A 25,750-nucleotide genomic window follows, 5' to 3' on the forward strand; every position below is an offset into this window, starting at 1 on the left:
AGCGTGCAGCAAGCGAAACTCTAATGTTGTGTCAGCACGGATACGCGGAAGCTTTCCGAAGGATTTGGCCGCTGGGAAATAGTTTCAGAAGTTTAGCATAAAGTTGTCTGTTCTATCCAGCGAATCATGATTAGGGGCAGTGCATATTCAAGTCTACTCCTACTTCTCAAATACTCTAGCTTTATAGACTAATTTAGCTAGCAATTGCAATAGATTTCGACAGTGAGATAGTGGCAGCAACCGTTTCCTCACAAGTGCCGACAAAAAATGCATGCGATGCAGCTTCAACTAGTACAGTGTTCTTAATACCAGATATGTCTGCATAATATTTCTGAGCCTCCAATGGGAGAACTCGGTCGTTCCCACAGAATATATATCCAAATGAACCTTCATAATTCGAGTCTGCTAAAGGAGAATATGAAATCGCCGTGTTGACGGAGTTAAAAGCCTGGGGTTTGATCTTGGCAATCCATTTATCGGCGTCAGATGTCGGAATATCGTGATACATATATTTGTCTGCTTCAATTAACATGATTTGTCCTGTTGATTCCTGTTGAATTGGTAGAATTAGCTTCATGGTCAAGTGAAGTTGGAGGAATGAAAGAGTCAGATTGTTAACTCACATTCAACACAACATGCGGTGGTAGATTTTCCGGAGTGAGTCCCATCATGTCTAGCAAGGATTTTCCAACAGCAGGCGTAACAGCTGTAACATACACAAGGCCAACTATACCACCTTCCTGGCCTGCCTTTTCCCTTTCTTTACGACTCAAGCCATGCACAGCGGCTGAGCCGTAAACGCCACCATATGAGTGCATAAGAAGAATAATATCTTTGCCTTCGGCAAGCAATGGAAGAAGGATGTTTTGTCGGAGCGATTCAGCATCCATGTCGACCGTGCTGTTGATAGGATCTTCTGAGAGAATACCGGGAGCATCTTGACTAACAAATGGATAACCTCTCTTCTCAAAGACAGCTGCGAGGTCGTCAAAGCAGCTTCCCGGGTGCCACATTCCTGTGACACCTACTATCGTTGGCAGCATGTTGATATTGGAAAGGCTGGTGACCACTGAAGATTGATTCTGACACTGCTGTCTCGAGTTGTGACTTAGCTCTGGGACAATGAGGCACTTGCACTGATGAGAGAGATGAGAGTCTTTTGAGCTAATCATCATCCTCCACAGGGGGTCATTCAAACTGGCGGAGGACTCAAGAATTCTCGTGACCCCTTTAATGATATCGGCTATAATTGAGCCTATGTGAGAATACACCAGGAGTGTTTTGGGTTATGTTACCCCGGCCATTTACTCCTGGCTCTGCTGTCCAAGCTTTAATGCTCATCCATTTTATTTGTCGGCTTACATTCGATGTGGACTGATATCCAACGCTGCATGACCTTCTTAACCTCCTGGGGGGTTATCCAGTTGCCAGTTTTGTATTTACACAGCTTAATACTGAGACTATTACGGAATATTATAGAATACTATACTTTATCATTGCCTTTATTCAGGGATAGTACCAGGTCCATGACTCAATGCCGGCAAAAGCTGATTGCAGGGCCTACCTGGCCGGCAGTTAGGGCGCCTGCATGAGGACCATCCCTGTAAGATTTGGATTTGCTCCGGCATTTAACGCGGCGATCACCATTGCACACTGTCGGACATAGTTTCAAGTGATCGGTAAATGATAAATGTAGCAGAGACATGACAGTCAATTGGATGAAAGTTCCAGCAAGGTGTAGAGTAATGACAGTGATAATGTGAAATGAATGCTGTTCTGTAGTGCTGTCTTATTCCAACAAAGGTTTCTTAGGGATAAGGGAAGCGGCTAAGGTGTAGCATCGCGCTACATCTATACCCGCTGTTGAGCATTTCCATCACCTCTGCTCCCCTCCTTAACATATGATCCTTGACTATTTCTGAACTGTACTCAGAAATTACGTTGTAAGATAGACCCATTACAAATGTCACTTATACTCGGAAGACTAGCAACTGTTAGTCTGCCGCGTCTACTCGTGAACTCGTTCAAGGGAAGAAAAGGGATTACGTAGTCAGTAGGAGCGAGGAATAAGTGGCAATCACCGGCTATTGGAGTGTTAGCTACACAATTCCAGCAAAGCAGAATAGGCGGCGGCTCCCCGACCGCCGTCTGTTCTATGCTATTTCTGCTACACCAAGGATATATTACTAGTACCAAATCTCAGGCCATAATGTCGTAGTTGGAAGTGGCTGATATGGAGTACGCGGGAAAAAAACAGGGATACAGGGCTAGGCCCATGTTGCTTAAACCTCGCAGGGCCGTTGTGCTAAAAATACAACCGAGCTCAGGTGGTCAATAGATTGAAGAATCTCCTCGACAGCCATGTTGGACGAACCAAGCTTCAGCTTCTTTTTTCTCAATCATGAGGCTTGAAGTTTTTTTAAACACACGAAAAGAAAAAAACAGAAGAAAAGAAGAAAAAAGAAGAAGGACTGGTTCTTGTAGGGTTTAGACGGATATCGGAATGCTGCCTAACTCCTCCCGTAATCTTCAAGCGAGTTTACAGGCTGATACATGGGCAAACATGGGGCCAGTGAAATGGTGGTTAGCTCGGATAATAGGGGCAGAGAACAAGTACGTGGAGAATATGGAGTATCGGTGAACGAATTATACAAGTCTAAAAGATATTAGAGGCAAGTTCACCAGGATACGGTAAATTCTTGGTCGTTGAGTCCTGTGCAAAGATCACATAGCTATAACACCGAAATTGGATATACCAGCTACCTGCACGACTTGTAAAATGCTTTGAGACAAATGTGAGTGAGCCATGCATGTGCAGCACTCTGCCTCCGTCTTGTGTTAGAATTCGCTACCCAGCTAGTATCTACCGGGGTCTGGACAGCCGCTGGCATGGCCTCTCTTGTCGGAAACAGTCCCATGCCTAGGTTTCTTATGGGGGCGGCATTACTCCGTAGTGCCCTGGGAATTGCCGAGCCCACCTACGGGCCGAGATGTGGAGTACCGAAGATTGCGACGAGTGCTCGTCAAATCGTTGTAGGTATCACATATCAAATCTTTGGCGATTAGAAGGAAAAGTGATAATTCTATCTTTCCTATCTGGGACATTGTCCTCAGTTGCCTTACGCACGTGTATCGTCATGTTATGAAGACTTATAGAGGCAGACCCCAAATAGAGTGAAGCACGTATTTCACACACCTAGATTCCGAAAGAGGGCCAGCGACTTGGTGCCTCTAGAATTATGAAGTAGTACTTCCGCATGTACATCATCAGTGATTAGTTTGTCTGGACATGTCCGAATGTCAAGAAAGGGGCGAGGTGGCCAGGCGGATCTATTTATCACCTACGGAAATTGGTTGTGGTGCATCGAGCCCTCTCGCTCCGATCTCCAGCACGAAGATACTGTTTATGGCAACTTCTCGAGAGCTGTGCTCCTTTGGGTATATTTTGGGCGTATTAGCTATTGTGGATTATAGGGTATGAAATTCTATACGGCTATCATTTGGTTCTTGGCTCGCAGCAAGCTTCGCATCGCCACCAGATACCCTATAACAATTTATTTCTCGACAGTGTTACAGTGAACCATTGAACGATCTGATCATGCCGAGATGGAGACAATTTCGATCCCCGAATGTTGTACAGCATTATCAGCTTGTTGCTTTTCTTTTTCACATTTACAAAGAAGAAGGGATGATGTCTCGGAATTGTCGCGTGTAAGTGGGTGTTTTTTTTAGCCTAATAGGCGATCTACTGAGATTGCCATCATCAATACCGGCGCCAACTCTCAACCACAGCCGACCTGTTACTCCCCAACATCCGGGTCAATAGAACCAGAACCGCTTTATCCCGAACATTGTTCGATAGAAAAGGTCACTACAAAGTGCTACCACTGCCTATCCCCGAAGCTTAGAATCGGCAAATAGCTGACTCCACTCGTCGAAAAGCCGCTCCAAGAGTCGGCGTAATTTTGGACCGGCGCCCTCCAAACAAGCTTGAGTGGGCTGTCTAATTACTCTCTCTGGACAACAAATAGCATCATGATCAGCCATTTTCTCTGCGAAAGTAATCTGCCTTGAGATTATTGGCTGTGGCAAAAGACTATTGCAAAAAAAAGTATTCCCTAGCTCTTTTAAGAGCAGAAGAGGTGTGGAAGCAGCCCATCTCGAATTCTCCGTCTATAGGGGCATATTACACACTGCATGTCTTATATGCCGACAAGATCTGTTAATTCCAGCCCCACTCATCGTCAATTTAGTCTTTGAGTCGGAATCACTCAAGGCTCCGACGAGAAAGCTTTTGGGCCAAGACACCTGATATTCTAGGTTGAACATATAGAAGCTCCTGATATTTTACAGGAGATAGGGGCGTAGCAACTGCTAAGTCCGCTATTAATAACTTATAGAAGACAACATAGTGAGCAACAAAAAGGACGTAATTAATGACTTGAGATTTAGTAGAGAGAAGAGAGCCTTCGTATACATCATGGCTTCGATCATCTTGCATCATTTTGACGCCTCACCCTTTGGCGAGAAGATACGCCTCATCTTTGGGTTCAAGGGTCTATCATGGAAGTCTGTAGATGCCGAGCTCATCATACCAAAGCCGAAACTCACGGCGTTGACCGGTGGCTATCGAAAGACTCCCGTCATGCAGATTGGTTCTGACATTTACTGCGACTCCCGCTTGATTGCAGAAGAGCTGGAAGCGAGATACCCTTCGCCTTCGATATTCCCAGGAAGAAGCAAGGGGCTCTGTATGGCACTGTCCACTTGGAGCGATACCGACTTCCACATTGCGAGCTCTGGGCTCACCATTGGGGTCAACAAGGACCAATTCCCTCCTGAGCTCATGGCTGATCGAAAGGCCTATTTCAAGGGCTTCATGGACGTCGATCGTCTCGACGCCGACATTGCCCATCTGACGACTCAGCTGCGAGCCCATGCAAGCCTCATTGAGGAGCAGCTCTCTGATGGCCGGCGCTTCTGGCTGGGCGGCGAGCCAAGTCTCGCCGACTTTCATGCCTACGTCGAGATCTGGACGGTAAGAGCCTATATTCCCTTTTCCGACAACATCTTTGCCGGTTTTGGCAAACTGGTGGAATGGGAAGCAAGAGTCAAAGCCATTGGTCATGGACGGAGAACCGACATAAGCATGGAAGAGGCGTCTGAAGCAGCGCGATCTACTCCCCCGAATGTGGGGCAATCATCAATCGTCAATGATGAGCTTGAGATCTCCGAGGGGGACGCAGTGGTTGTTACGCCAGATGACTATGGCCGAGAGCCTGTGACCGGACGTCTGGTAACGTTGACAGTTCGTGAAGTTGCTATTGAAAGGGAATATGGGGTTGCAGAGCGGGTAGTTGTTCATTTTCCTCGTATCGGTTTCCGTATTGAAAAGCAAAAGTGATGACTGTAGATCGGGAGCAGCATCCTTTTGTAACTATAGATGAGATCATGCTAGAAGATTATCGCCCTGGAAGCGCAATGAACATTGTCCGGACCGACGGATATACTTCATAGTAAATATACAAGATCTTCCGTTCCAACACGGGCAGTCGAATCTCGGGTTCAACAACCGACGTGGTATCCGTAGTCCGTGCCGGTGCCGGGCCATCGGAGATAATTTAGACCTGAGCCAGCAATCTTACTGAAGCGCCTAAGAAAGTCGGTGCAAGAAAAAACAAAAAACTCTCTTACTTTAATAATTCTCAGGAAAAAGGACAAAAGAAGAATGAGTATGCACAAGCACACATGTACGGCTTGTCATGCGTCCAAGCTCCGATACTCATTGGACACTTTTGCCGAGCATGGCAAATGCAGGCGCTGCTTCAAGATTGAGGCAGAGTGAGTCTTCAAGCCGATGGTGCCGCGGTAGCGGAGGAAGCGAACCGATACGCGGGTTGTTGCGCTGGAAAGACAGATTGCTGAGCTGCAGGCGGCAGTGGGCAGCGCACAGGAGCCGAGACGAGATGATGCTCGTCATTATGATAATGACCAAGTTGACGGGCATGTTCACGATGCTGCACAAGCTTTTCGCTCGTCAAGTCAAAGAGGCGACACGGGCGCGGTTGGCAGACGGACTTTAATGCGGCATGGGAATGAGACGTCCATTGATGATGATCCCGGGGAATTCACGTTGGAGAGACTCTTTACGTCGAGTCTGATCACCGTTAATGTTGCCCGTAGCCTATTCAACGACTTTGTCAACTACGTCGTTTTACAATAGTCCATCCTGACACTATGCAGTAGCGAGGACTTTGGCTTCCTGAAGAAGCATCGGCCTACATTACTGTTCGCCATCATGACTGCCTCTTGCAGAGCGTGCGATCAAACGCTCTTTGTTAAGCCCCACGCTCGTCTGCGAAAGGAGTTGTGTGACGAACCGTGTTCCCATAGTAAAAGTAATTGATTTGTAGGTTCAGCCAGAGCTGCATTGTATTGTGTACGGTTTCATTCTCGATCATCCAGTAAAATAAGGAAACAATTCACACAGGCGGGCAAAAGAGTTCAAGTTCTTCTGCTCAATCCCGCCGAAGAAACATGTCTGCTATCAGTGCGGGTCGGGCTACATCTGGAACGTTGTATCTTAAGAGGGAAGTTTCATTGTTGATCACAAACGCCAATTTCTCCTACTTGACCCTGAGTATTTGGCGCGTATCGTAGCTCTCTCCTTCCTGATAGGACAGTAGGCGGGTTTTTGAATGGGGCTAATTAATTTTGAGGCAGCTATCCGGAGTCACGATGCCGTAGCACTAACTCAGCTGCCTAAAACAGAAAACCTGTACACGGACTAATAAGATATAAGATAATCTAGACATTGCTGTATAATTTCCTGAAGCTTCCTACCTAGGTAACTCTTATCGTTAACCCATACGCTACCATACCTAGGTAACTTGAACACTGCAAGATCCACATAGAGCTGTTGTTGCACCTGGCCTGCGATCGGTAAACTGCTTGCGATGCCACCGGACTACGGTTTCTCCGGAAATGTCACCTGCCAGTTGTTCCAGCATCAAACGTCTATGAGGTGCTATTCACAATTTGTCGAGCATAGTCAATGATCGTTGGGTGGGTCAGCTGAACTTAATATAATACAGTCGCGGCTACAAGGCCAAAGATTCACTTGCCTCATGTAACGTCTCTTTTCATTTGGGATTGGGGGCAAAGTACAGATGTCGCGCAAAGAGACGCACTGAGTTCTACAGTAAAGGATTCTGGGAGCTTTTGGAAAGGCTTCAAAAAGAATACATCTCTACAAAATGGTATACAGGGGAGTAATATATATATAGCGTTCACTGTACGCTACCAAACATGTAGACAAGTTGCACACCACGATACTTCTTTCTCTCATTTCCCATCTGATAGGCACTTTCCCCTGTATATATTCCTCTATAACGTACATATAAAACTTCCGTTTTGTTTCTAACATAAGTCGCGATGCTTTCTACTTCACTCATTCTTGGGCTAGGCCTTGTGGGCTTTGGCGTTGCTGCTCCCTCCTATCCGCAGAGCATCAAAGCCCGCCAAGCCCCTGGCGCTCAAAACGTTGTTTATTGGGGGGGCAACAATAACGAGAATGACAACCTATCTACCTACTGCAAACCTGGTGCAGGTATTGATATCCTTGTGCTTTCTTTCTTGGATATATATGGTACAACTGGAAATATCCCTTATGGTAACATTGGAAATTCCTGTTATATCGGCTCGACTGGAGTGCCCCAGCAGTGCGATAACTTGGCCGCCTCAATAGCTACTTGCCAAGCTGCTGGAATTAAGATAATTTTATCGCTTGGAGGTGCCGCCGGCTCTTACTCTTTACAATCTCAGTCCCAAGCCGTCGCTATTGGTCAATATCTTTGGGAAGCTTATGGCAATTCCGGCAGTACTTCTGTAACACGACCCTTTGGAAATGTAATTGTCGATGGATGGGACTTTGATCTTGAGTTGAATCTCGGGAACCAGTACTATCAATATTTAATCTCAACTCTCCGGTCTAACTTCGCCAGCGACCCCACGAAGACATATTATATTACTGGCGCTCCGCAATGCCCTATTCCGTTGAGTTTTCCCACAGACCTTAATTCCTGCATAGTCCAATGTGTAACTAATAAAGGTCGATAGAGAGCCCAACATGGGAGAAATCATCAGTACCTCGGTGTTCGACTATCTCTGGATTCAATTCTACAACAATAACGGCTACGGTCCAGACCCTTGTTCTCTCGGGTTGCCTGGCGATGCGCCGTTTAACTTCAATAACTGGACGTCATTCATTGCCACAACGCCTTCAAAAAATGCCGTATGTTTACTCCAACTCACCGATTAATGATGTTTCTTGGCCACTGACAATCTGAGCAAGAAATTATTCATCGGAGTGCCCGCCAACACCCTCGCTGCCAACGGCAACGCTGGCGGTGCAGTTTACTACGCCACGCCCGCTCAGCTGGCCACTATTGTCCAAAACACCAAATCCAACCCAGCATTCGGCGGAATCATGATGTGGGCTGCTGGCTACTCTGATGCCAACGTGAACAATGGATGTACTTACGCCCAAGAGGCGAAGAACATCCTCCTGACTGGTGCCCCTTGTGGTGGCTCCCAGCCCGTCAGCTCCAGCCTCCCAACAACTACCGCAAAGCCTACCAAGTCTGCCACTAGCACTTCGTCAGCCACAGGATCGGGTCCGACAGGGACAGTCCCCCAATGGGGCCAGGTAAGTACAACTACCGTGAAAAATGCGATTAAAATGTCTTCTTCTTGTATGCAAACTGATCTGTTCTATAGTGTGGTGGCGAGGGTTATACAGGCCCAACACAGTGCATTGCCCCATATAAATGTGTAGCACAAGGTGAATGGTGGTCGTCCTGCCAATAGAGCAGATGTGTGGCCATCGTTGGGTATTTGAACCTTGTAAGGAGCTCGAGAAATTATTTGTATATATTAAAACATGACTGTATGGAAAGGCCTATGAGAGTTATAAGCTGATTACAATATGGGCGCTCCCTCAGCTGGCATCGTGTAATCACATCACAGTCCGTTAGGCTGTTTATAATTAGCCGGTAAAGCCTGGGGGTATCAAAAGCCGTAGAAGGAGGGCATTATTATCGGATAGTCTTATAAGTCTGAACCAAATTGAATGCGATTGGCTAGACGTTAACTTCCAGGTTTTTGTCTTCTTCTTTATTCGCTTTTCCTTCTATCTACAAGTTTTTGGCACTTTGTGACTTGAATTGGAGTTTTATTAGTACTGAGTATCTACAGGAGTTAGACAGCCATGAAAGACGTCCATAATCTGGCTGAAGTGTTGCTAGCGTGAGTTATTGAACAATCTCCACCGCTGTTGCAGACTATTGGCTGCTAGCTTTTGAAGCATTCAAAATACTCCGCACATGTGGATTGAGCACAATTCTACTCATTTTCTTAGCTTTCTTCATACTCAAACCCCCGATCTTCGGCACCTTAAGAGCAACAATCTCGCGAGTCAGGGCACTCCCTGTAACTCATTCATGCAGTGTACCTCTCGTACGCAGATAACTGGATTCTACCCTCCTCGTTCATCTTATACCTGCTCTTGATAATACCGGACAATGCTGTCTCCGCAAATTACCTCTACCTTCCACGTTCACAGTGGACAAAGCCACCTTAAGTGGTCAAAGGCCATCGCCCCCGTATTAACCGTCGATTCAAATGAGGTTGTAACTTTCGACACCATCGATGGAAGCAATGGTCAAATTACGCCAAGCTCGACCGTGGAAGATGTTCTAAGCTTCAAGGCCGAACTGGCAGACCCCCTCTTCGGACCCGTGTATGTACGCGGCGCTGAGCCAGGAGACACTCTCGAAATTGAGGTTTTGGAGTTAAAAACTGCAGACTGGGGCTGGACAGCAATTATGCCTGGTTTTGGACTCCTTACAGATGAGTTCCCGGAGCCACAGTTGAAGATTTGGAAACTTGATCCCAATGATTCCTCTGCGACATTCAAGGAAGGCATTCGCATTCCTACTCATCCCTTTCTTGGGGTTATGGGGGTAGCTCCGGGCGAGGGAGAATTCCCCACTATTCCACCGCTCGACACAGGAGGCAACATCGATACCCGCCACATTATAGCTGGAACAAAGCTCTTTCTGCCCGTGAAGGCTCCCGGTGCATTATTCAGTTGCGGGGATGGCCATGCAGCTCAGGGCGACGGAGAAGTTTGTGGAACTGCTATTGAGACTCCCATGCAGGTGAAGTTACGACTCACAGTTAGGAAGGATATGAAATGGGTCAGCTCTCCCAATTATTCTTCTCCTTCATCGGCCCTCACATTGGCTGAAGACCGAGGATATTATGCCGTCCTTGGCATTGATTCAGATCTACTGCAAGCTGCTCGCAAGGCAGTTCGCGGTATTATCGAATACATGATGCAAACAAAGAGTTTGAGCCGTGTGGAAGCATATATGCTTGCCAGCGTTTCCATCAGCCTCAGGGTTTCAGAAGTAGTAAACGTGCCTAACTACGCTATTTCAGCTAGCATACCACTAAATATCTTTACACAAGCTTCTTAATAAGTCCTATTCATCTCACCGCTAGGCATATGGGAGCTAGACATAGGCTTAACGTGGAGAAGGACCGACGATATTCGGCAATTACTAGCTGTGATAATATTTTTTTAAAGTTGATGATATATATAAAGAGATTAAAAATAAAGAAACTGTCTGTGCCCTTTGACCTACAAGATGCACCAATGTGGTCAGAAATATCGTACCTAGCAAGGATGCTGCTAACAATTGCCTGGCAGAAGACAAAAGGCGCACACTTCAGGTCTAAGCAAGAGAAACGCATTTCAAGAGCAAATACAGACATGTGGGATATTATATGTTTCCATAGTTTACCACGTCTATACCCAACTGTGCAGGTGTAACTGTTCGCTTACTCTTCAACACTTGTCTTTGGCCAAGTACCTTTAATTTTTGTTTAGCGTACATATGCTTTGTGTTTCATAAATAACTATCATGTTTTTTTCATCACTTATCTATTACGTAGATCAGTCGTTTGGGAACAGCAAATTTTGTATTTTATCACCTAATGTTTCCAGCTGACCCTAAGCGTCTAGCTTGTGCAATAACGGGCAGTAGGTCAATTGCTGCCCGCCCAAAAACGGAGAAACGCTTCCTTCTTATTCTTGGGCGGCGGTAAGGGATCTGGGTTACGATCTTTCTCACTTAATGGCAGACCATCATTTCCCACATCAGTTACAGCATTTTGTTGTTTTCCAAGAAAGTAGTTGGTCTGAAAGAAAGCTGCCACAAGAGGGACGAAAGCCAGTGCTAGAGCCACGGTAATGCAGTAATACAGGGCATGGCGATAAGCTGTAATAGCGCCTTGGCGGATGGGATCGTCAAAATCATAAGCAGTGCGCAGAGAACGCATGTCGCCAAATAGCTTTTTCACAGTTGCTTCCGGGGTGCCGGCCGGTAAATATTTTCGCAGCTGCTTTGGCATCTGGTTGGACCAAATGACGGCGACAATTGCAGACCCAATGGCACTGCCAATCTTTGACCATAGAGAAAGTAATGATACTGCGAGAGCAACATCTTGGTGAGGTACGGAAGCTTGCGAGGCAACTCGGGATCCAACAACAGACATCGAGCCACCGATACCAACAAGAATGCTCGACATGACAAGTGCGCCGGTACTTATAGCCGCGAGACGCCCATCCAGCATGATACCGATGCCGATGATTTTGATGCAAAGGCCCACAATCTGAATGAATTTATATCGATGAGTCCAGCGCTGAGCTAGGCCAACGAAGGGACCGGTGATACATAATGCCAATGTCAGAGTATTGCCGTAGTAGACCCAATCTTGATAGCTCCAAGGCTTTGCGACATAGACGTATGAGCTCCAGTAGAGACTACGAATGTTTCCGGCCACTTGAGATGGGTATTAGTAAGTAACATTGTCGAGCAGAGAGCAGCCTAAGAAAGCAGTACTTACACATGTAGAAAGAGTCGATAACGATCGCCATCACAAATGTTTTGTTGAAAACAAGTCGTCGGGGAGCACTGGGGACACGAGCGAACTTCATCTCAAAAACAATATAGGCAACCAATAAAAGGCCACCTACAATCATCATGGCGATAAGAGATTCATTGCGCCACCCATGTTCAGCATAGGTTTTGAGAGAAAAGGGCAGCAGGAGTAGTGACCACCCAAATCCAAGCAAAACTAGACCAAATGCATCAATCTCTTCCAGATTCATCTTCAATGACTGAGTCCAGTGTTGCTTATTGTCAACCACAGGCGCGGTAGTGAGGTCAATAGTCTTCTGCTGGCCCTCTTGATCCGCCGTGTTATCAAGAGTACGCCGTGCGGCGTTACTTGACGCGATATTGACCACGCCGTTCTTCTTAGCCATTCTATCCAGCCAAATCAGTGTTGCAACGGCAGGACCTAAAGCAACTGGCATAATTATGGCGAACATGCCGTATCCCCAGCGCCATTGATTGCGCTTCTCTAACGCATCGACTATCTTGCCTGAAAACCAGGTATTGATGATAAAGGGCGTGGAGAGCATAGAGCTGGCAAAGCCACGCCACTCCAGCGGCGTGAGATCAGCAACGATGATATCATTTGTAAGGTCGATACCAGAACCACCAATTGCAACAAACACTTCTCCAACAACATAAGCGGAAATTGTCTTGGATGTGGCGGCAATTATGTAGCCAATGATATAAAACCCCAGTATAAGAAGATATGTGTATGGGCGGGACGTAATATCGGAAATTTTTGCAATAAAAGGCTTCGAGACGGCACTTATGATGCTGGTTGCAATCGACAGGGTTGCCAAGACAGAGCTGTGCTGTTTAAAATAAGATGAAGCATCAACGCTGTAATAGGATGTCGTAGATGAGTCGAGTGAATAAGCCCAGGCACAGACGAGTACTGAACCACCCACGAGCCAGAACAATTTTCGATTTGATTTCGTCTCTCGATACACGGCTTCCATGCGGGTGACACCCCTAGACTGGACAATATCGCCAGCATTGGCTCTAGGCTTAAGTATATCACTTGCATTGTCCGCGTCAGGGACACCCGCCCCAATTGGAGAAATCTTATCCTCTGTAGACATGATACTGAGGCATAAAGGATCGATGGAAAAAAAAGTAGGAGATATTTAGGAAACAATTGAAAAGGGCGGGAGTCGGCCTTTTACAGTACCGCCTTACCCTGCTCTTTCGGACTCTTGGCATCAAGAACTTTCAAGTTGTTTAATGTGGAACAAGCAAGGTTCATCATAGTTTATTCTGAGTAACTTGGTAGTGTCTGACACTAGTCCCATCTTTTTTATCTGATCAGATTGATATGACCGTTATCATTCGTTCAACTTGAACCCGTCGCATGACCTTATATGGAGCGTAGAGTAGCAGTTATGTACTAAGCAAGAAAAAATTTCTCAGGCTAGGGTCTCGGAAGCGCATGTTTAGCCTATCCGGGCTTGAAGACGTGAGACTAATTTGCCAATTTGGGTATAATTGGGGAGTATACGAGAGAGTTGGTCGGCGTGGGAATCGCCTCGGAGTTTTGAAGAGTTTGACAGAAGTCCGTAGTTAAAATTCCTCTCATTTGCTAATACTTGGCCGGTGCGGGATCCAACTCTGTAGACAATCAACGCCACTAAGTCCTTGTACGATATTTTAACCTTGTTCTAGTTTAAACTTACCACCATAAGCTAAACGTTACTCTTAGTCTCTAACAACAAGCTTATTAACAAGATTATACTTTCCTCTCATAGCTTAGCTACTTTATGCGGGCTTCATCTTTTTTCTTAAATCATTGAGGCTCGTAAAAGGTTGCCAGGAAATTTGCTGTATCTGTACTTTGAGAATCTAACTCATCTACGTAAATGGGACCTATATACTCCGTACTGAATTTCATAACTTATAAAAGCTGTAGATATTGTCGATTATTTTGCAACCCAGCCAAAACCTCGTGGTAGACGATGAATGGTTCAATGACGAATTCTCGAATTTTGTGGTCATTAAGCTGCGGAGGAGCTGCTAATAATTGTGCAGACCCATTGTGTAGCCTACGATGTCGCACTGGATGATATCACGGCTACGGAACTGGACTACCACCACAATAATGTCGCTCTTGTGTTTGAAATGCGCCTAATTATAGAATATACGAACTTGCCCGCCGTCATCACGCATTGTATAAAGATGTCCGATTGCTGAATATTAGAAATAAGAGGCTAGATACAGCGATGTGATATATAAGGCGATATCTCCGTCTAAGCTGGGCAATCTTAGATAAGGGGTTATTTCTATATACTATGCACAGGCCTAATATTCATGCAATATTTGCGTTGCATTGGAGTCTTTTCTATCAAGCTATCACCATCTTTCACCAGCTTTGGACGCAGCGGAAAATGGAACGTCGGACCTTGATCAATAATTTATTTGAGAACACAGAAGGGCATTTAAGCGTCGGGGTCCTAACGGGCACACCACTCTGCAGGGTTTGAGTCTAACAAATATCAGCACTTTCAACAAGTTTAACCGATACGATACTGTGATGAACGCTATTCGATGGATCGCGGGATGTGTGGATGTGCCTGGGATGATTGTACACTTCGCCCCAGCTGTTGTAGCATTACTAAAAAAATCGCCATATGGACAATTTTGTGAGTGTTGAAGCCGACGCCGCGGAGCGATATCTAGAAAGCAACCTGGAAATTTTACATATGCGCCCAATCCTACTGTAGCGGCGGGGAGTGGTGTACTTCTCCAATCTAGCTGGATACGACCCTCTAATGTTTCATCTTCTCTCACCTTACAGAGTACTCTAGATCAGTGATGGCTGCCTGCACAACCTTTGGTTCCAAAGCCGCTTGTCTGTACTACAGTTTGGTGTAGACCTTAACAGTAAGCGTGTTAATTTCTCTCTATTGTAATGAGAAAAACGACATTTTTTCGCATTAAGAAATATTACCCGAAGATGTAGGCGCTAAATGGTGGCCTAAGAGGTGAAATCTCAATTCCTCCTCTCTACTACAAATGACGAATGAGTTTGCTTATGAAGGGCCTGAATTCTATAGATTTTTAGCGGAAAGTGTTCTGTGCTAGTTTTGCCTTTTGGCAGCGTAGTTTTTCAGCACTAGACCCCTGCAAGTTCTAAAGCGAGCTTGACATATGGCTACCTAGGTTGATACAATATCCGGGTCGGGCAAACAAATGCCTTTTCTATTGATATGACTTAACAAGACTATTTCTTCTGATCAGCGATTGACGCTCCGTGAGACGGAACAATGCTGAGGCGACGGCATCTTGGGGCGTTTTGAACAAATAACCCCATGAATGTCTTGGCAACGATCGTCAGATTACCCCTCCAAACTCGTTAAATGCTCTCATAAATAAGAGCGTACCTAAGATTACGGGGCTCAGAATGAATTCCGGCGATGCAGTGATTGCAAGGTGTGATTATCTCTCCTAGGTTATGAACCAGACATACCAAATCCCCTCGTAGTACCAAAGCGAAGCGAAAATGAAATTATAAGTCTACTCCAAATCTCGCGCTGAATTATCCCGACTGCGAGATGGATCTCGGGATACGTTTTCGGTGTTTGTAACCCCTCCCATTGCGCCATATCATTTATGAATGCCGAACTAAACGTCTCATCGACATAACGAACAACGTGCCCCATACCCAAATAGTTCAAAGATGCGGCACTAATCAATTGCCAGGTATAGTATATGTATGAAAATGGATCGCTTTAAGTCTAATTCGCTGTTTACTCACACTTCAAGCTAATAGCAGCTTCTTAATCTGAGTGCTTGGCAAACCCATTTATCATTGTAAATTTAGCCGGCCAACAATGTCAACTGCATGATGATGGTGATATCTACTTTCTAAGAATGATCCACTATGGTGCGATTGTTCAACAAAGCCAAAGGACAAAATATAAATAGGAAGCTTGACACCCAAAGTCTTGATTCAGGTCCAAAAGTACATCACTTCTCATAGAATAGAGAGCTCATATCAGCATAATCTATCCTACAATGGGTCGCTTCATTGTCCAGTCTATCCTGGCGTTGGCCCTGGCAGCTTCAGCATTGCCTACTGATAACTCGACTCAATATGTTGGCCCTGCGAATGGCAACTTGGTAATTGTTGGCGGCGGCACCCTGGACGATTCCATTCTCCAGAAAGTCATTGATCTTGCTGGTGGCAACGACAGCTCTATCGTCGTCATCCCAACCGCCCAGGGCGATCCAAGCTACGATCAGAATGCCGCCAATGCGGATGATTTCCGTCGGCTGGGATCTAAGAGCGTAACTGTTCTGCATACTTATGATCCTGAGGTTGCAAACACTGAGGAATTTGTTCAGCCACTTCTTAACGCCACTGGTGTCTGGTTTGGAGGCGGCCGCCAGTGGCGTTTGGTTGACGCTTATGCAGGAACACTCACTGAACAAAAGATCCGTGCTGTGCTAGATGCCGGTGGCGTCATCGGAGGATCTTCTGCCGGAGCATCGATCCAAGGAGATTTCCTTGCGCGCGGCGATACCAAGAGCAACAGTCTTATTATCGGGGACCATCAGCAAGGCTTCGCTTATGTGAAGAATGTGGCCATCGACCAGCATGTTCTCGTACGGAATCGTCATTTCGACATGCTCAATGTTCTCAAATACAAGCCTGGGATTCTTGGTATCGCCATTAATGAGAACACGGCCGTCCACGTATCCAAGAACACCGCGGAGATCTTCGGTGCTAGCTATGCCATCATCTACGATGGAACATACTGGTCGCGAGACGGCGGCGATGCGAACCAAATTCCGGATCCTTCGGGACTATTTTATTTCGTGAGGGCAGGAGATGTATATGATCTGGGGCTGCGCAAGGTGGTCCATGCCTCTTAAATGATCATGTATTGCGTTACGAATATACCTTTCTTATGTTGGGGATCTGTCAGCTGCGACCAGTGGTGTGGCATAGAGTATTCTGTCCTACATCGTAGGATACATAGGCCTTCATGCGACAATAGACTACATTCCCGTTTCCAATGACTTTTGGATGAATGATTGCTACCTAGTGTGTCTCTAGCTAGACAACCTTCTCGATTTATCAATTGAAGTCACGAATGTAATTTGTAATGCTCTTTAATAGAAATCCAGGCACACTTATAGATTGCGCACATGATGGCTTTGGCTTTGATCTTGACATAATTTAGTTCATAGAGCATCCTATTAAACCTCCAATGACAGCCAGTGCCCTCCATACCGATACGGAGATTCTTTAGTTTGTTCTTCATCCATAATGTCTCTAATAGGAGAATCTCCATCGAGGGTCTTTGTCTCCTTGCCAGTCCAACGCCTCACCCACGTTCTGAATCTCGGGCACGATTTCTTCCCTCGCCTTATTTTGAGCCCTTAGTCGCCAGCCTATGTAGGTAGCCACAATGGCATTTGCGCATAGATATGCCAGGGCCATTGAATGGCCGACAACAAATCTCGGTCCATCGTTGGATCGATAAAGCTGTGTTCCCATTACAGCTCCTAAATTCCCAATGCTAATTTGCATTGCATTTGCAATTGCTCTTTTAGTTTGTCCGGAAACATTAATTGCAGGCCAAGAAAGGACAAGTGCGGTTGATGGATATATTCCTGCCGCCGCAAAGAATGTGCCCAAGTATGACACTCCGGGCCGTGCAACAGGATCAGTGTTTGCCAGCAAAATTATGTATCCAATCGCCGCTGTAAGTGAGGAACCAGCAAGGAAAACGGCTCTTTTCCCCAATTTCTCAGACGCAATAGCGACTACTACTGTTGTGACAAACGCCAGTGCATACGGCGGAATTGTAAGTAGCTGGGCCTTTGCTGCTGTATATCCGAGGTTGCTGATAATGGTTGGCTAAATCCCAATCTTAGTATAAATATCATTTAACGTTAACATATTAGAGGAAATACCAGAAACAAGGAGAGCGTATAAAGTGGCAAGCTCATTGTATGGAAGCCCAAGCTATAAAGCCAACAGTTTGGGTCCCGCACTGCTTCTAGTACAGCGTTCCAGCTGAATTCTTCTTTGATCATTGCGTCGCAGTCCGCTGCCAGTCTAGTCTGAATGAATTCTCTCTCAGGTTTCGTAAGGAACTTGGCAGTATCTGGATAGTTCTCGATAAACCAGTATGCTATAGTGGCCACGATGACGGTGGCAATCCCTTCCTAGACGATGCGTTAGTAACATAGGTTACCCTAAAAAAAGCGTTGGGGGGATGCACAAGAATAAAAATCCATCGCCATCCATTGCTCCAAACAACGCCTGCCATTTTCCCAATTCCCTGCCGATTTGTAGTTCGTTAGCTTCATTCTGTACCTACCATGAGGCTGTACATCACCGACATATGCTAATATACCACCAAATGCTCCTGCAAGTGACGCTGCGCTGAAAAACAGAGAAATTCGATACTGTCGCTCTCTTCGCTTGTACCACATTGAGAGATAGAAGACAACGCCCGGAAAAAGTCCACTTTCTGTAACACCTAGAAAGAATCGCGCGACAAGAAAGCCGGAGAGGTTTTGTACTACTCCTAGAAGTGTGGCAACAACACCCCACGCTATTGTCAGTGTTGGGAGCCATAACCGAGGGCTTGTTTTTTTAAGAATGACATTGCAAGGAATCTAATTTCGCATTAACATATTTGCTTTACTGGAACACAATATGATTAGTGCAGACCTCAAAGAGAACATAGCCAATGAAATAAACCGTCAATCCTGTAAGATACTGGTTCCCCGCTGTGATAATGTTAGAGGTGCCAAAGCTGCGAGGGGAGTGTTATGCCGAACTCATATGAAGGTCGCTCACCATGCCCTCTATACGGGCATTTCCAACTGATATTCTGTTAGTAAAGTAGAAGTGCTATCTTTGTGTAGTCATACCGTTGCTGCGATCCAAAAATGAGAGAAGATATAAGACGCCAACCGCTGGTAGAAGCCTCCAATCCAGCTTGCGCAGTAAGGCTCTTTCGTTAACCCCATCTTCTATATCTGTAATTTCGGTTTCTGCATTTTGATCATGCGATTGTTCTTTCGCATCACTCATTTCAAATGATCTTGGAAAAACTAGCGGCAATGGATGTATCGAGTCTCTCCAACGATATGTTGTTTCGTCTGTGTGATCAGCCGTAAACACTTAGTCTTATATATAGGAGCGATAAAGCCCTGGGCGTCATCATATATTTTGTCATATGCTTTATCTTTATTGGGCCCTAATTTCTCACATTGTATTAGTATACAATCTCTTCGTTATGCAGTATGATTTTCGTGATTCTGGGTCAAGATCGCGTCAAACTTCGAGCCAGCACGCCATCGTGGGGAATACACCCCGCCCATATCTGAATGGCCTATCAAACCATGTCCTGGTTCTTATAAAATCTTTGCACATTCTTACTGATCGGTATTCCGAACAATCATGATTTAATCAATAGTATTGGCAATTGAGTCTACTTATAATCATCGGCTCATGATAGTTTGTACTCGCTAAATTTTTCTACGGGGGCGCATACACAATAATTTTATTGCTGGACCAAAAAACACAAATCTGATTCACCTCATTCGCATCGACACCGAAATAACTGTTCAAGTCTGCCGCAGACTTCGGGGGTCACATGCCTGAACCGAACAATTACACGGATATTAATAGAACACCCTCCCCTCCTCTTTCCACATCTATGCATCTGTCATTTGTATCTTGCGCTCTTCACACTTGATTTGTGTAACTGTTCATGATATTGTTTAATCGTACGTTAACGATGAAGCCAACACACGATGCGACTTTCAATCTAATACTGCAATGACATTTCGTGTGTAACTCCTTCTATATGTGATAAAACGTGACGAATTAACCTCCTCCCCTATAAGTTCTATGGATGACATTGAACAATACTGTGTAACCCCGAAAATATGTATGCGCTTGACGCTACTTGCGCTCCTTCGTCAATTTCACTCGAAGAGCAGAAGGACTTACTGCATTCACAGTGCCATCTTTCGCCACATCGAAAATAAACAGAGTCGTTGCTATTCCGCCATATGCAGTAGAATCAACACCCACCCAATCTGCCAAGGGAAAATCTGTGAAGAGTTTGTTCTCTGTTGCTGGACTGATCTTGGGCGCATCGAGATCGGTAACAAATCGGAAGGCCACCTTCCCATGTGCAGAGTCTGAAATGGAAGGTAGGAGTCGCCAAGGGCCTGGGCCTGTGGTTGGAGTAAGTGATTCGAGAACATCTGTTCCATTGCTGATCCAAGACGAGATCACAAGACCAGGCGCTGCAGTTGTGCTTTGGTTGACAGTTAGAGTAAGGGAGGAGTTCAAGCTGCAATCCTCAGAATAGTAGAAACCTGCAAATCGATGCTCGGCCTCGGCGGCCGCCTGCGCTGCAAGAGATGGAATCAACGAGTTAATTATAATATCCATAAGTGCAGACAGGGTTAAGAACCGCGTGATTTGTGAGCTAGAGGAAAGGATAGTGAAGCCCGCGTCATAGTCTGGCAGGAGGACAAAGTAGGCACTGTAATCACCAGAGTCCCCAGATTTTGTGTAGAGATCCGTAATGACTCCTGATGGATGAGTAAAGCGGTGAATTTCCCATGGGCGGCCAACAGATTGTCTCAGGTCAGCGGTATGTGAAAAAGGTTTCAGCCACCGACGAGTCTGGTCAGATGGTAGCAGAGTGGAATTTAAATACCAATACCGAATTTCGCCATGTCGTTGATAGTTGACAGAACTGCACCTGAAGTGATGTAAACCCCAGATTCAACGTCAAAGTTACTGATGTCGCCAGGAATCACAGATCGATGCCACTCGGATTTTGGAGGAGTGACGGCGCTAGAGGATGTCATGTCGAGAGGCTCAAAAATGTCTTCATCGAACATTTTCTCAAAACTCTTTCCAGTAATATTTTCAATGGCGAGGCCCAGAAGAGAGAATCCATTATTGGCATATCCAGGTGTTGTGTAAGGTAAAAAGCTTGGTGCTCTTGCCTCGCTGCTCTCTATGTATGGAACAGGTGGACAAGTTGATGCATTTGAGAACAAACACGGTGAATATACAAACGTGTTATTCCGACTGATTGGTGGGAGACCCAACTTCACCGGATCTGGGTTCAGAGGCACTCCGGCTAATGACTGAATGAATGCTTGAAATGCGAGATCACTTGTGTCCGGGAATCCATCTCGCGGGACGCCCGCAATCTGAGCTGCAAGAGCATTTGGAGTGACCTTATCCCATTCCACAGTGTATACAGGATCTTTATCCCCATTCTTTTTCTTGGCAAACTCCTTAAGAGGAGATAAAATCTCTGTTAGAGGGCGATTCCAGTCACTATCATTCAGCTCAAGTAAGCCTGTAAGAACTGTGAGGACCTTGGTGACGCTTGCAACGCGGTAGATGGTATTCGCATCAACTTTGTGGGTACCATTGGGGGCGCTTGCAATTTCTGGAGCTGTATAATGGTACTGTAATTTCGTGGCTGCAGGATCGTGAAGCGAGAATAATCCGAGTGAGAAGGTAAGGTTGGTTATGCTTGACAATGGCTTGGGAAGCGTTTTCCATTTGCCATCCTTGAGGTACGTGTCCAGAGTTGAGGTGAGGTTTGTGAAGCTAGCGGCAACGAGACTATGACGGCTAGTAAGATCAATTGGCATTGGATAGCTTGGTCCCAAGGTGTCCGCAAATATTGGCGTTAGCCAAAACGCGTGAAGAAAGATGACAATACTGCAAGTGAAATGCATATTGAAGATCTAAGGCAAAGATGTAAGTGTTAATGTCTTATTAGCTACCAGTATAGAACTCAGGAGAAAAGGGCCCTATATATATACAAATAAGTATCATATTTACACGATGTATGCGCGACGCATCAATACCTCACAATACCAGACTCTCATGGCGCTGCATCATCCCCAAATCTCCTTGTGCTTAATTTAGACGTATGACGCGCTGAGGCTACAAACATCCAAGTATTGATTTGAAGCCATCCCATGGGGTGGGGCGATCCTTTGATGGACCTGGGCTAACTTGATATAGCCCGATGTGCCGCTGTAATTGATGTCAAACTCCAGTTGATGGGATTGAAGCCTTATGCCGCTTGTTACATGGGCCAAGCTGAACACGCCCTCTAGTATAATTGGTACACCGCCCCAATCGGAAGGATTGCATTTTATTCAACCGGAGGAAGACTGCCTAACATCAAGGCTTAAACTGAATGATTAGCACATAGCCTCGGTGATTTTGTTCGATCGCTGATCACCTAACTTCATGCTTATGACTAGCTCGTGCCATGGAGGTCGTCGGTCACCATGCCTAGTTCTTTTGCTGCATCATGAGGTGTATATGACATTCGATAGGCAAAGGATGGTTGAATCTTTACAATATTGGCTAGCAACTTTCGAAGAGAAGCATAGTGGTGATACAGTCAAGGTGACGCTATATCCAGCTAACAGCCTCACCAAGTTTTTCTATTGCATAATATTACATGAAGCCCTCTGCGGCTATGGTACATAATATATACAAGTCGGTGACGTGTTTGCTCTCTTCATTGTGGTTACCACGTCATATTCCTACCGTGATGCTCTTCACATTAGTGTAGTCTTCAACACCAAACTTGGATCCTTCACGGCCAATGCCACTCTCTTTGACGCCTCCGAATGGTTGTTCGCAGGCACTGACAAGCCCTACGCGTACTCCCACCATGCCTGTGTCCAGAGCCTCAGCCACGCGCCAAAGCCTCGATATATTCTCAGTGTAAAAGTATGAGGCAAGCCCGCTTTCGTACGTGTTTGCCAGCTTCAAGACTTCTTCTTCGCTGTCAAACGGAACCAATGGAGCCAGTGGGCCAAACGTCTCCTCGCTGCCGAATCGCATCGTCTCTGGGTTGCAGTTCAGTAGAATTGTTGGAGGGACGAAATTTGGTCCTTGGTTTTCCGCAATGGGAGTTTGATCAAAGACTGTCGCTCCATTTGCGAGCGCATCTTCCAAATGCTTCTGGACTTTTTCAAGTCCTCTAGACGAATACAGAGGCCCAAAATTCACCTTCGGATCCCAGACCGAGCCATAAACAAAGGTCTTCTTCTGCATCGCATTTAGCTTCTCTGCGAATTCGCTCATGATGGATCGGTGCACAAAGACGCGGTTCGCGCATACGCACGTCTGTCCCGAAGATCTGAACTTGGACGAAATCAGACCTGCCAACTAGTCAGCCAGAGTGTTATAAACGAGTGTTTGCGTGTTTGCTTGGTACTAACCGTCAACCGCTTTCTGGATGTCGGCGTCTTCAAAGACAATGAATGGTGCGTTGCCTCCAAGCTCCATGCTAGTTTTCTTCAACAATTTCCCACATTCTCCGTTGAGAAATTTACCTACAGCAGTAGAGCCTGTGAAGCTTAGGTGGCGAACCAGTTTATTACGACACATCTCATTACCTATGGATGGTGAGGAAGCGGCATCCCCCGTGACAATATTGAGAGTACCAGCTGGATAACCAACGCGTTCGAAGAGCTTTGCAATAGCAATGGCACACATTGGGGTCTCCGGGGCTGGCTTGAGCACGACAGTACAACCAGCCGCAATGGCAGCCCCAACTTTGCGCAAGATCATGGCGATAGGGGAATTCCAAGGCGTAATGGCAGCCACCACTCCCTGCGGCTCTCGAGTTGTAAAAATCCGATTGTTTTCTCGAGCCGCTGGGATGGTCTCTCCATACAATCGCTCAATCTCGCCCTCAAACCACTCCAAAAAGCTTAGGCCATAGTCAACAGTGACATACGACTCGGTGATCGGTTTGCCCAATTCGAGTGTGCAGATGGCAGCCAAATCATCTCGGTTTTCCTTTACAATGGTAATCCATTGATGCAGGAGTTGCCTTCGCTTCCGATGGCTAAACTCTTTATAGGTGAGAAAGGCAGTTTGCGCCGCATCAATAGCTTTATGAACCTCCACATCGGTAAGGTTGGCGACGCGAAAGATTGCCACATTGTCTTCAGGATCTATTTATGCGCCGAGATAATTTTAGCTTCGAAGAGTTACAGCTGGGTTTATAAACTGACCAAAGACTGGAAAAGTAGCTCCGGACTCGGCCGGCAACCATTTACCTCCAATGTAGGCCCTGTTATCAAGTAGGGACACATCCTTGAACTGTTACGTATCTTTGGTTAACAACCATATTAAATGAAAGCCAGTCTCAACAGATTAATTCTCACTTGATATGGGATGTTCTTCAATAATACGTTTGATCCCGACGTGAAAGCCATAATTGGTGGTGATGGTTAACTAATGAGTCCTGTGTGGAATGCCAGCGTGTTGAGTGCGCCTGGGTGGTTAAAATATGTAAGACACCTCAGCGTAATAGTACTCTGTGGGGTAAAGCATTTTAACAAACGAGCAGAAAGTGAAGCAGGATATTTAGACGGAATTTGCAGTCCGAAGAAATGAAGTACTGTTTGCGCTCGGAATGTGAGTCTCCGTTAGTGTATGGCGATATAAAGAACTACCAGCCAGCCCAATGCCGACAGCTTGACCCCGCTTCGAACAGTCTCGCTCCGAGACCACTTCCAAGCTCTACTCAGCTACGAGCTCGCTGTATATGCGGTAAAATATCTCCCATTGCATTAAACAACGGCATATTCGAGCTTCACAGAGCGCTGTACAATTTTCGATTCAGAAGCAAACATGGCGACGGCAGATGGTCACGATCAGCCAGTTGAGCCGTCTGTTGTAAGTTTGCGCCGACTTGAGGGTGGATTTCTACATCTTCCAATGCGGTTTTTTGTACAGGGAGCGAATACCAATGAAGTCCGTCGCGTTCCTTGCATGTCTTGGTTGATAGAAAACCATAATTTGAAGAAAAAAATCCTATTCGATATGGGACTCCGGAAAGACGTTGAAAGCTACACTCCAGCTGTTTTCCGTCGTATGCAGACAACTGTCAAGGCCGAGGTCCCAGAGGACATTTATGATAGTCTTGGGAAAATGCAAATAGATCCTCAATCCGATGTGGACGCAGTCATCTTCTCGCATTTACACTACGACCATGTTGGGGATCCATCCAGGATGGGAACCCAGACATCCTTTGTTCTTGGGCCTGGAGCAAGTGATCTTATCACGGGTCCGAAGTCATATCCCGAAAACCCGGATTCCCATTACGATTCTAACCTGATCACCAATGGTCGCATATTAAACCTACCCTCGGCCGATAGTAGTTTATGGGTCGCCTTTGGACCATTTCCCAAGACATATGATTACTTTCATGACGGCTCTCTGCTTATAGTTCTCGCTCCTGGACACTGCCCAGGGCATATCAATGCACTTGTTAGGATTGAGTCTGATCGCTGGGTCTATTTAGCGGGTGACACAGCCCATGATCGGAGGTTACTTGATGGCACGAAACAAATAGCTGAGTACTGGGATGATGACACTGGAGGATTCAAGTGCGCTCACATTGACAAAAATGAAGCGGCTTTACACATACAAAGGGTTCGGGAGCTAAAGAATTATATAAATGTGGAAATTATCTTATCTCATGATGGAGATTGGCTTCACTCCAATGAGCACCGTTTTTAGCATCTCGATGCTCTATGATGGGATGGGATATATAGAGGTATGAGGTTACCACACAATGACTCTGCAGCAATCGAGCGCTTGATAGCATCCATGTCTTACATTATATTCTTCAGGTATCTCTACTTGTCCCGTTTCTATTGATGGGATGTGTCAGACTTGT

The 25,750-nt window shown here is 45.9% G+C and overlaps 9 protein-coding genes across 9 annotated transcripts; 5 read left to right on the forward strand and 4 right to left on the reverse strand.

Moving 5' to 3' along the window:
• Positions 1–193: 193 nt before the first annotated feature.
• Positions 194–1,043, reverse strand: V8C40DRAFT_270400 (alpha/beta hydrolase; the record flags this gene model as incomplete). The annotated part of the gene is made up of 2 exons (XM_083220184.1): positions 194–550; positions 624–1,043. 2 exons carry the CDS (start codon positions 1,041–1,043, stop codon positions 194–196), a joined length of 777 nt encoding a protein of 258 aa, XP_083068210.1.
• Positions 1,044–4,434: 3,391 nt separating this feature from the next.
• On the forward strand, positions 4,435–5,454 carry V8C40DRAFT_283406 (glutathione S-transferase family protein). The gene has a single exon (XM_083221940.1). The coding sequence runs from the start codon at positions 4,481–4,483 to the stop codon at positions 5,402–5,404; it is 924 nt and encodes a 307-aa protein (XP_083068211.1). The 5' UTR covers positions 4,435–4,480; the 3' UTR covers positions 5,405–5,454.
• Positions 5,455–7,324: 1,870 nt separating this feature from the next.
• Positions 7,325–9,193, forward strand: V8C40DRAFT_256834 (carbohydrate-binding module family 1 protein). The gene is made up of 4 exons (XM_083218349.1): positions 7,325–8,054; positions 8,119–8,293; positions 8,354–8,707; positions 8,779–9,193. The coding sequence occupies exons 1-4, from the start codon at positions 7,435–7,437 to the stop codon at positions 8,866–8,868; spliced, it is 1,239 nt and encodes a 412-aa protein (XP_083068212.1). The 5' UTR covers positions 7,325–7,434; the 3' UTR covers positions 8,869–9,193.
• A 229-nt stretch (positions 9,194–9,422) lies between these two features.
• Positions 9,423–10,704, forward strand: V8C40DRAFT_256835 (acetamidase/formamidase family protein). Its single transcript, XM_083218350.1, has one exon. The coding sequence runs from the start codon at positions 9,582–9,584 to the stop codon at positions 10,539–10,541; it is 960 nt and encodes a 319-aa protein (XP_083068213.1). The 5' UTR covers positions 9,423–9,581; the 3' UTR covers positions 10,542–10,704.
• A 356-nt stretch (positions 10,705–11,060) lies between these two features.
• Positions 11,061–13,130, reverse strand: V8C40DRAFT_120170 (major facilitator superfamily domain-containing protein). The gene is made up of 2 exons (XM_083210927.1): positions 11,974–13,130; positions 11,061–11,909 (listed from the first exon to the last, which is right to left on the reverse strand). Exons 1-2 carry the CDS (start codon positions 13,106–13,108, stop codon positions 11,113–11,115), a joined length of 1,932 nt encoding a protein of 643 aa, XP_083068214.1. The 5' UTR covers positions 13,109–13,130; the 3' UTR covers positions 11,061–11,112.
• A 2,857-nt stretch (positions 13,131–15,987) lies between these two features.
• On the forward strand, positions 15,988–17,071 carry V8C40DRAFT_256838 (cyanophycinase). Its single transcript, XM_083218351.1, has one exon. It carries the CDS (start codon positions 16,038–16,040, stop codon positions 16,896–16,898), a length of 861 nt encoding a protein of 286 aa, XP_083068215.1. The 5' UTR covers positions 15,988–16,037; the 3' UTR covers positions 16,899–17,071.
• A 97-nt stretch (positions 17,072–17,168) lies between these two features.
• Positions 17,169–19,127, reverse strand: V8C40DRAFT_256840 (major facilitator superfamily domain-containing protein). The gene is made up of 7 exons (XM_083218352.1): positions 18,915–19,127; positions 18,822–18,866; positions 18,712–18,770; positions 18,378–18,656; positions 18,257–18,316; positions 17,946–18,200; positions 17,169–17,889 (listed from the first exon to the last, which is right to left on the reverse strand). Exons 1-7 carry the CDS (start codon positions 19,075–19,077, stop codon positions 17,302–17,304), a joined length of 1,449 nt encoding a protein of 482 aa, XP_083068216.1. The 5' UTR covers positions 19,078–19,127; the 3' UTR covers positions 17,169–17,301.
• Positions 19,128–20,074: 947 nt separating this feature from the next.
• On the reverse strand, positions 20,075–24,281 carry V8C40DRAFT_283408 (Aldehyde/histidinol dehydrogenase; the record flags this gene model as incomplete). Its single annotated transcript, XM_083221941.1, has 9 exons — positions 20,075–20,134; positions 20,164–20,688; positions 20,763–20,919; positions 21,091–21,569; positions 22,597–22,759; positions 22,808–23,216; positions 23,277–24,017; positions 24,078–24,165; positions 24,231–24,281. The coding sequence occupies 9 exons, from the start codon at positions 24,279–24,281 to the stop codon at positions 20,075–20,077; spliced, it is 2,673 nt and encodes an 890-aa protein (XP_083068217.1).
• A 284-nt stretch (positions 24,282–24,565) lies between these two features.
• On the forward strand, positions 24,566–25,665 carry V8C40DRAFT_256842 (MBL fold metallo-hydrolase). Its single transcript, XM_083218353.1, has one exon. It carries the CDS (start codon positions 24,700–24,702, stop codon positions 25,588–25,590), a length of 891 nt encoding a protein of 296 aa, XP_083068218.1. The 5' UTR covers positions 24,566–24,699; the 3' UTR covers positions 25,591–25,665.
• The last annotated feature ends 85 nt before the right edge of the window (positions 25,666–25,750 follow it).

This window comes from Trichoderma camerunense (genome assembly GCF_050948025.1).
Source record: "Trichoderma camerunense strain CBS 138272 chromosome Unknown V8C40scaffold_23, whole genome shotgun sequence".
NCBI classification, from domain to species: Eukaryota; Fungi; Ascomycota; class Sordariomycetes; order Hypocreales; family Hypocreaceae; genus Trichoderma; species Trichoderma camerunense.

Excerpts from the sequence above, each read along its gene's own strand:
- V8C40DRAFT_256835 (XM_083218350.1), top strand. The coding sequence starts at position 9,582 with ATGCTGTCTCCGCAAATTACCTCTACCTTCCACGTTCACAGTGGACAA.
- V8C40DRAFT_256842 (XM_083218353.1), top strand. The coding sequence starts at position 24,700 with ATGGCGACGGCAGATGGTCACGATCAGCCAGTTGAGCCGTCTGTTGTA.
- V8C40DRAFT_283406 (XM_083221940.1), top strand. The coding sequence starts at position 4,481 with ATGGCTTCGATCATCTTGCATCATTTTGACGCCTCACCCTTTGGCGAG.
- V8C40DRAFT_120170 (XM_083210927.1), bottom strand. The coding sequence starts at position 13,108 with ATGTCTACAGAGGATAAGATTTCTCCAATTGGGGCGGGTGTCCCTGAC. Across the intron at positions 11,910-11,973 it reads TATCGACTCTTTCTACATGT|TGGCCGGAAACATTCGTAGT; the intron begins GTAAGTACTGCT and ends ACCCATCTCAAG.
- V8C40DRAFT_256838 (XM_083218351.1), top strand. The coding sequence starts at position 16,038 with ATGGGTCGCTTCATTGTCCAGTCTATCCTGGCGTTGGCCCTGGCAGCT.
- V8C40DRAFT_256834 (XM_083218349.1), top strand. The coding sequence starts at position 7,435 with ATGCTTTCTACTTCACTCATTCTTGGGCTAGGCCTTGTGGGCTTTGGC. Across the intron at positions 8,294-8,353 it reads CAACGCCTTCAAAAAATGCC|AAATTATTCATCGGAGTGCC; the intron begins GTATGTTTACTC and ends AATCTGAGCAAG. Across the intron at positions 8,708-8,778 it reads CAGTCCCCCAATGGGGCCAG|TGTGGTGGCGAGGGTTATAC; the intron begins GTAAGTACAACT and ends TCTGTTCTATAG.
- V8C40DRAFT_256840 (XM_083218352.1), bottom strand. The coding sequence starts at position 19,077 with ATGAGTGATGCGAAAGAACAATCGCATGATCAAAATGCAGAAACCGAA. Across the intron at positions 18,317-18,377 it reads TTGGTGGTATATTAGCATAT|GGAATTGGGAAAATGGCAGG; the intron begins GTCGGTGATGTA and ends ACAAATCGGCAG. Across the intron at positions 17,890-17,945 it reads ATACGCTCTCCTTGTTTCTG|CCAACCATTATCAGCAACCT; the intron begins GTATTTCCTCTA and ends ATTGGGATTTAG.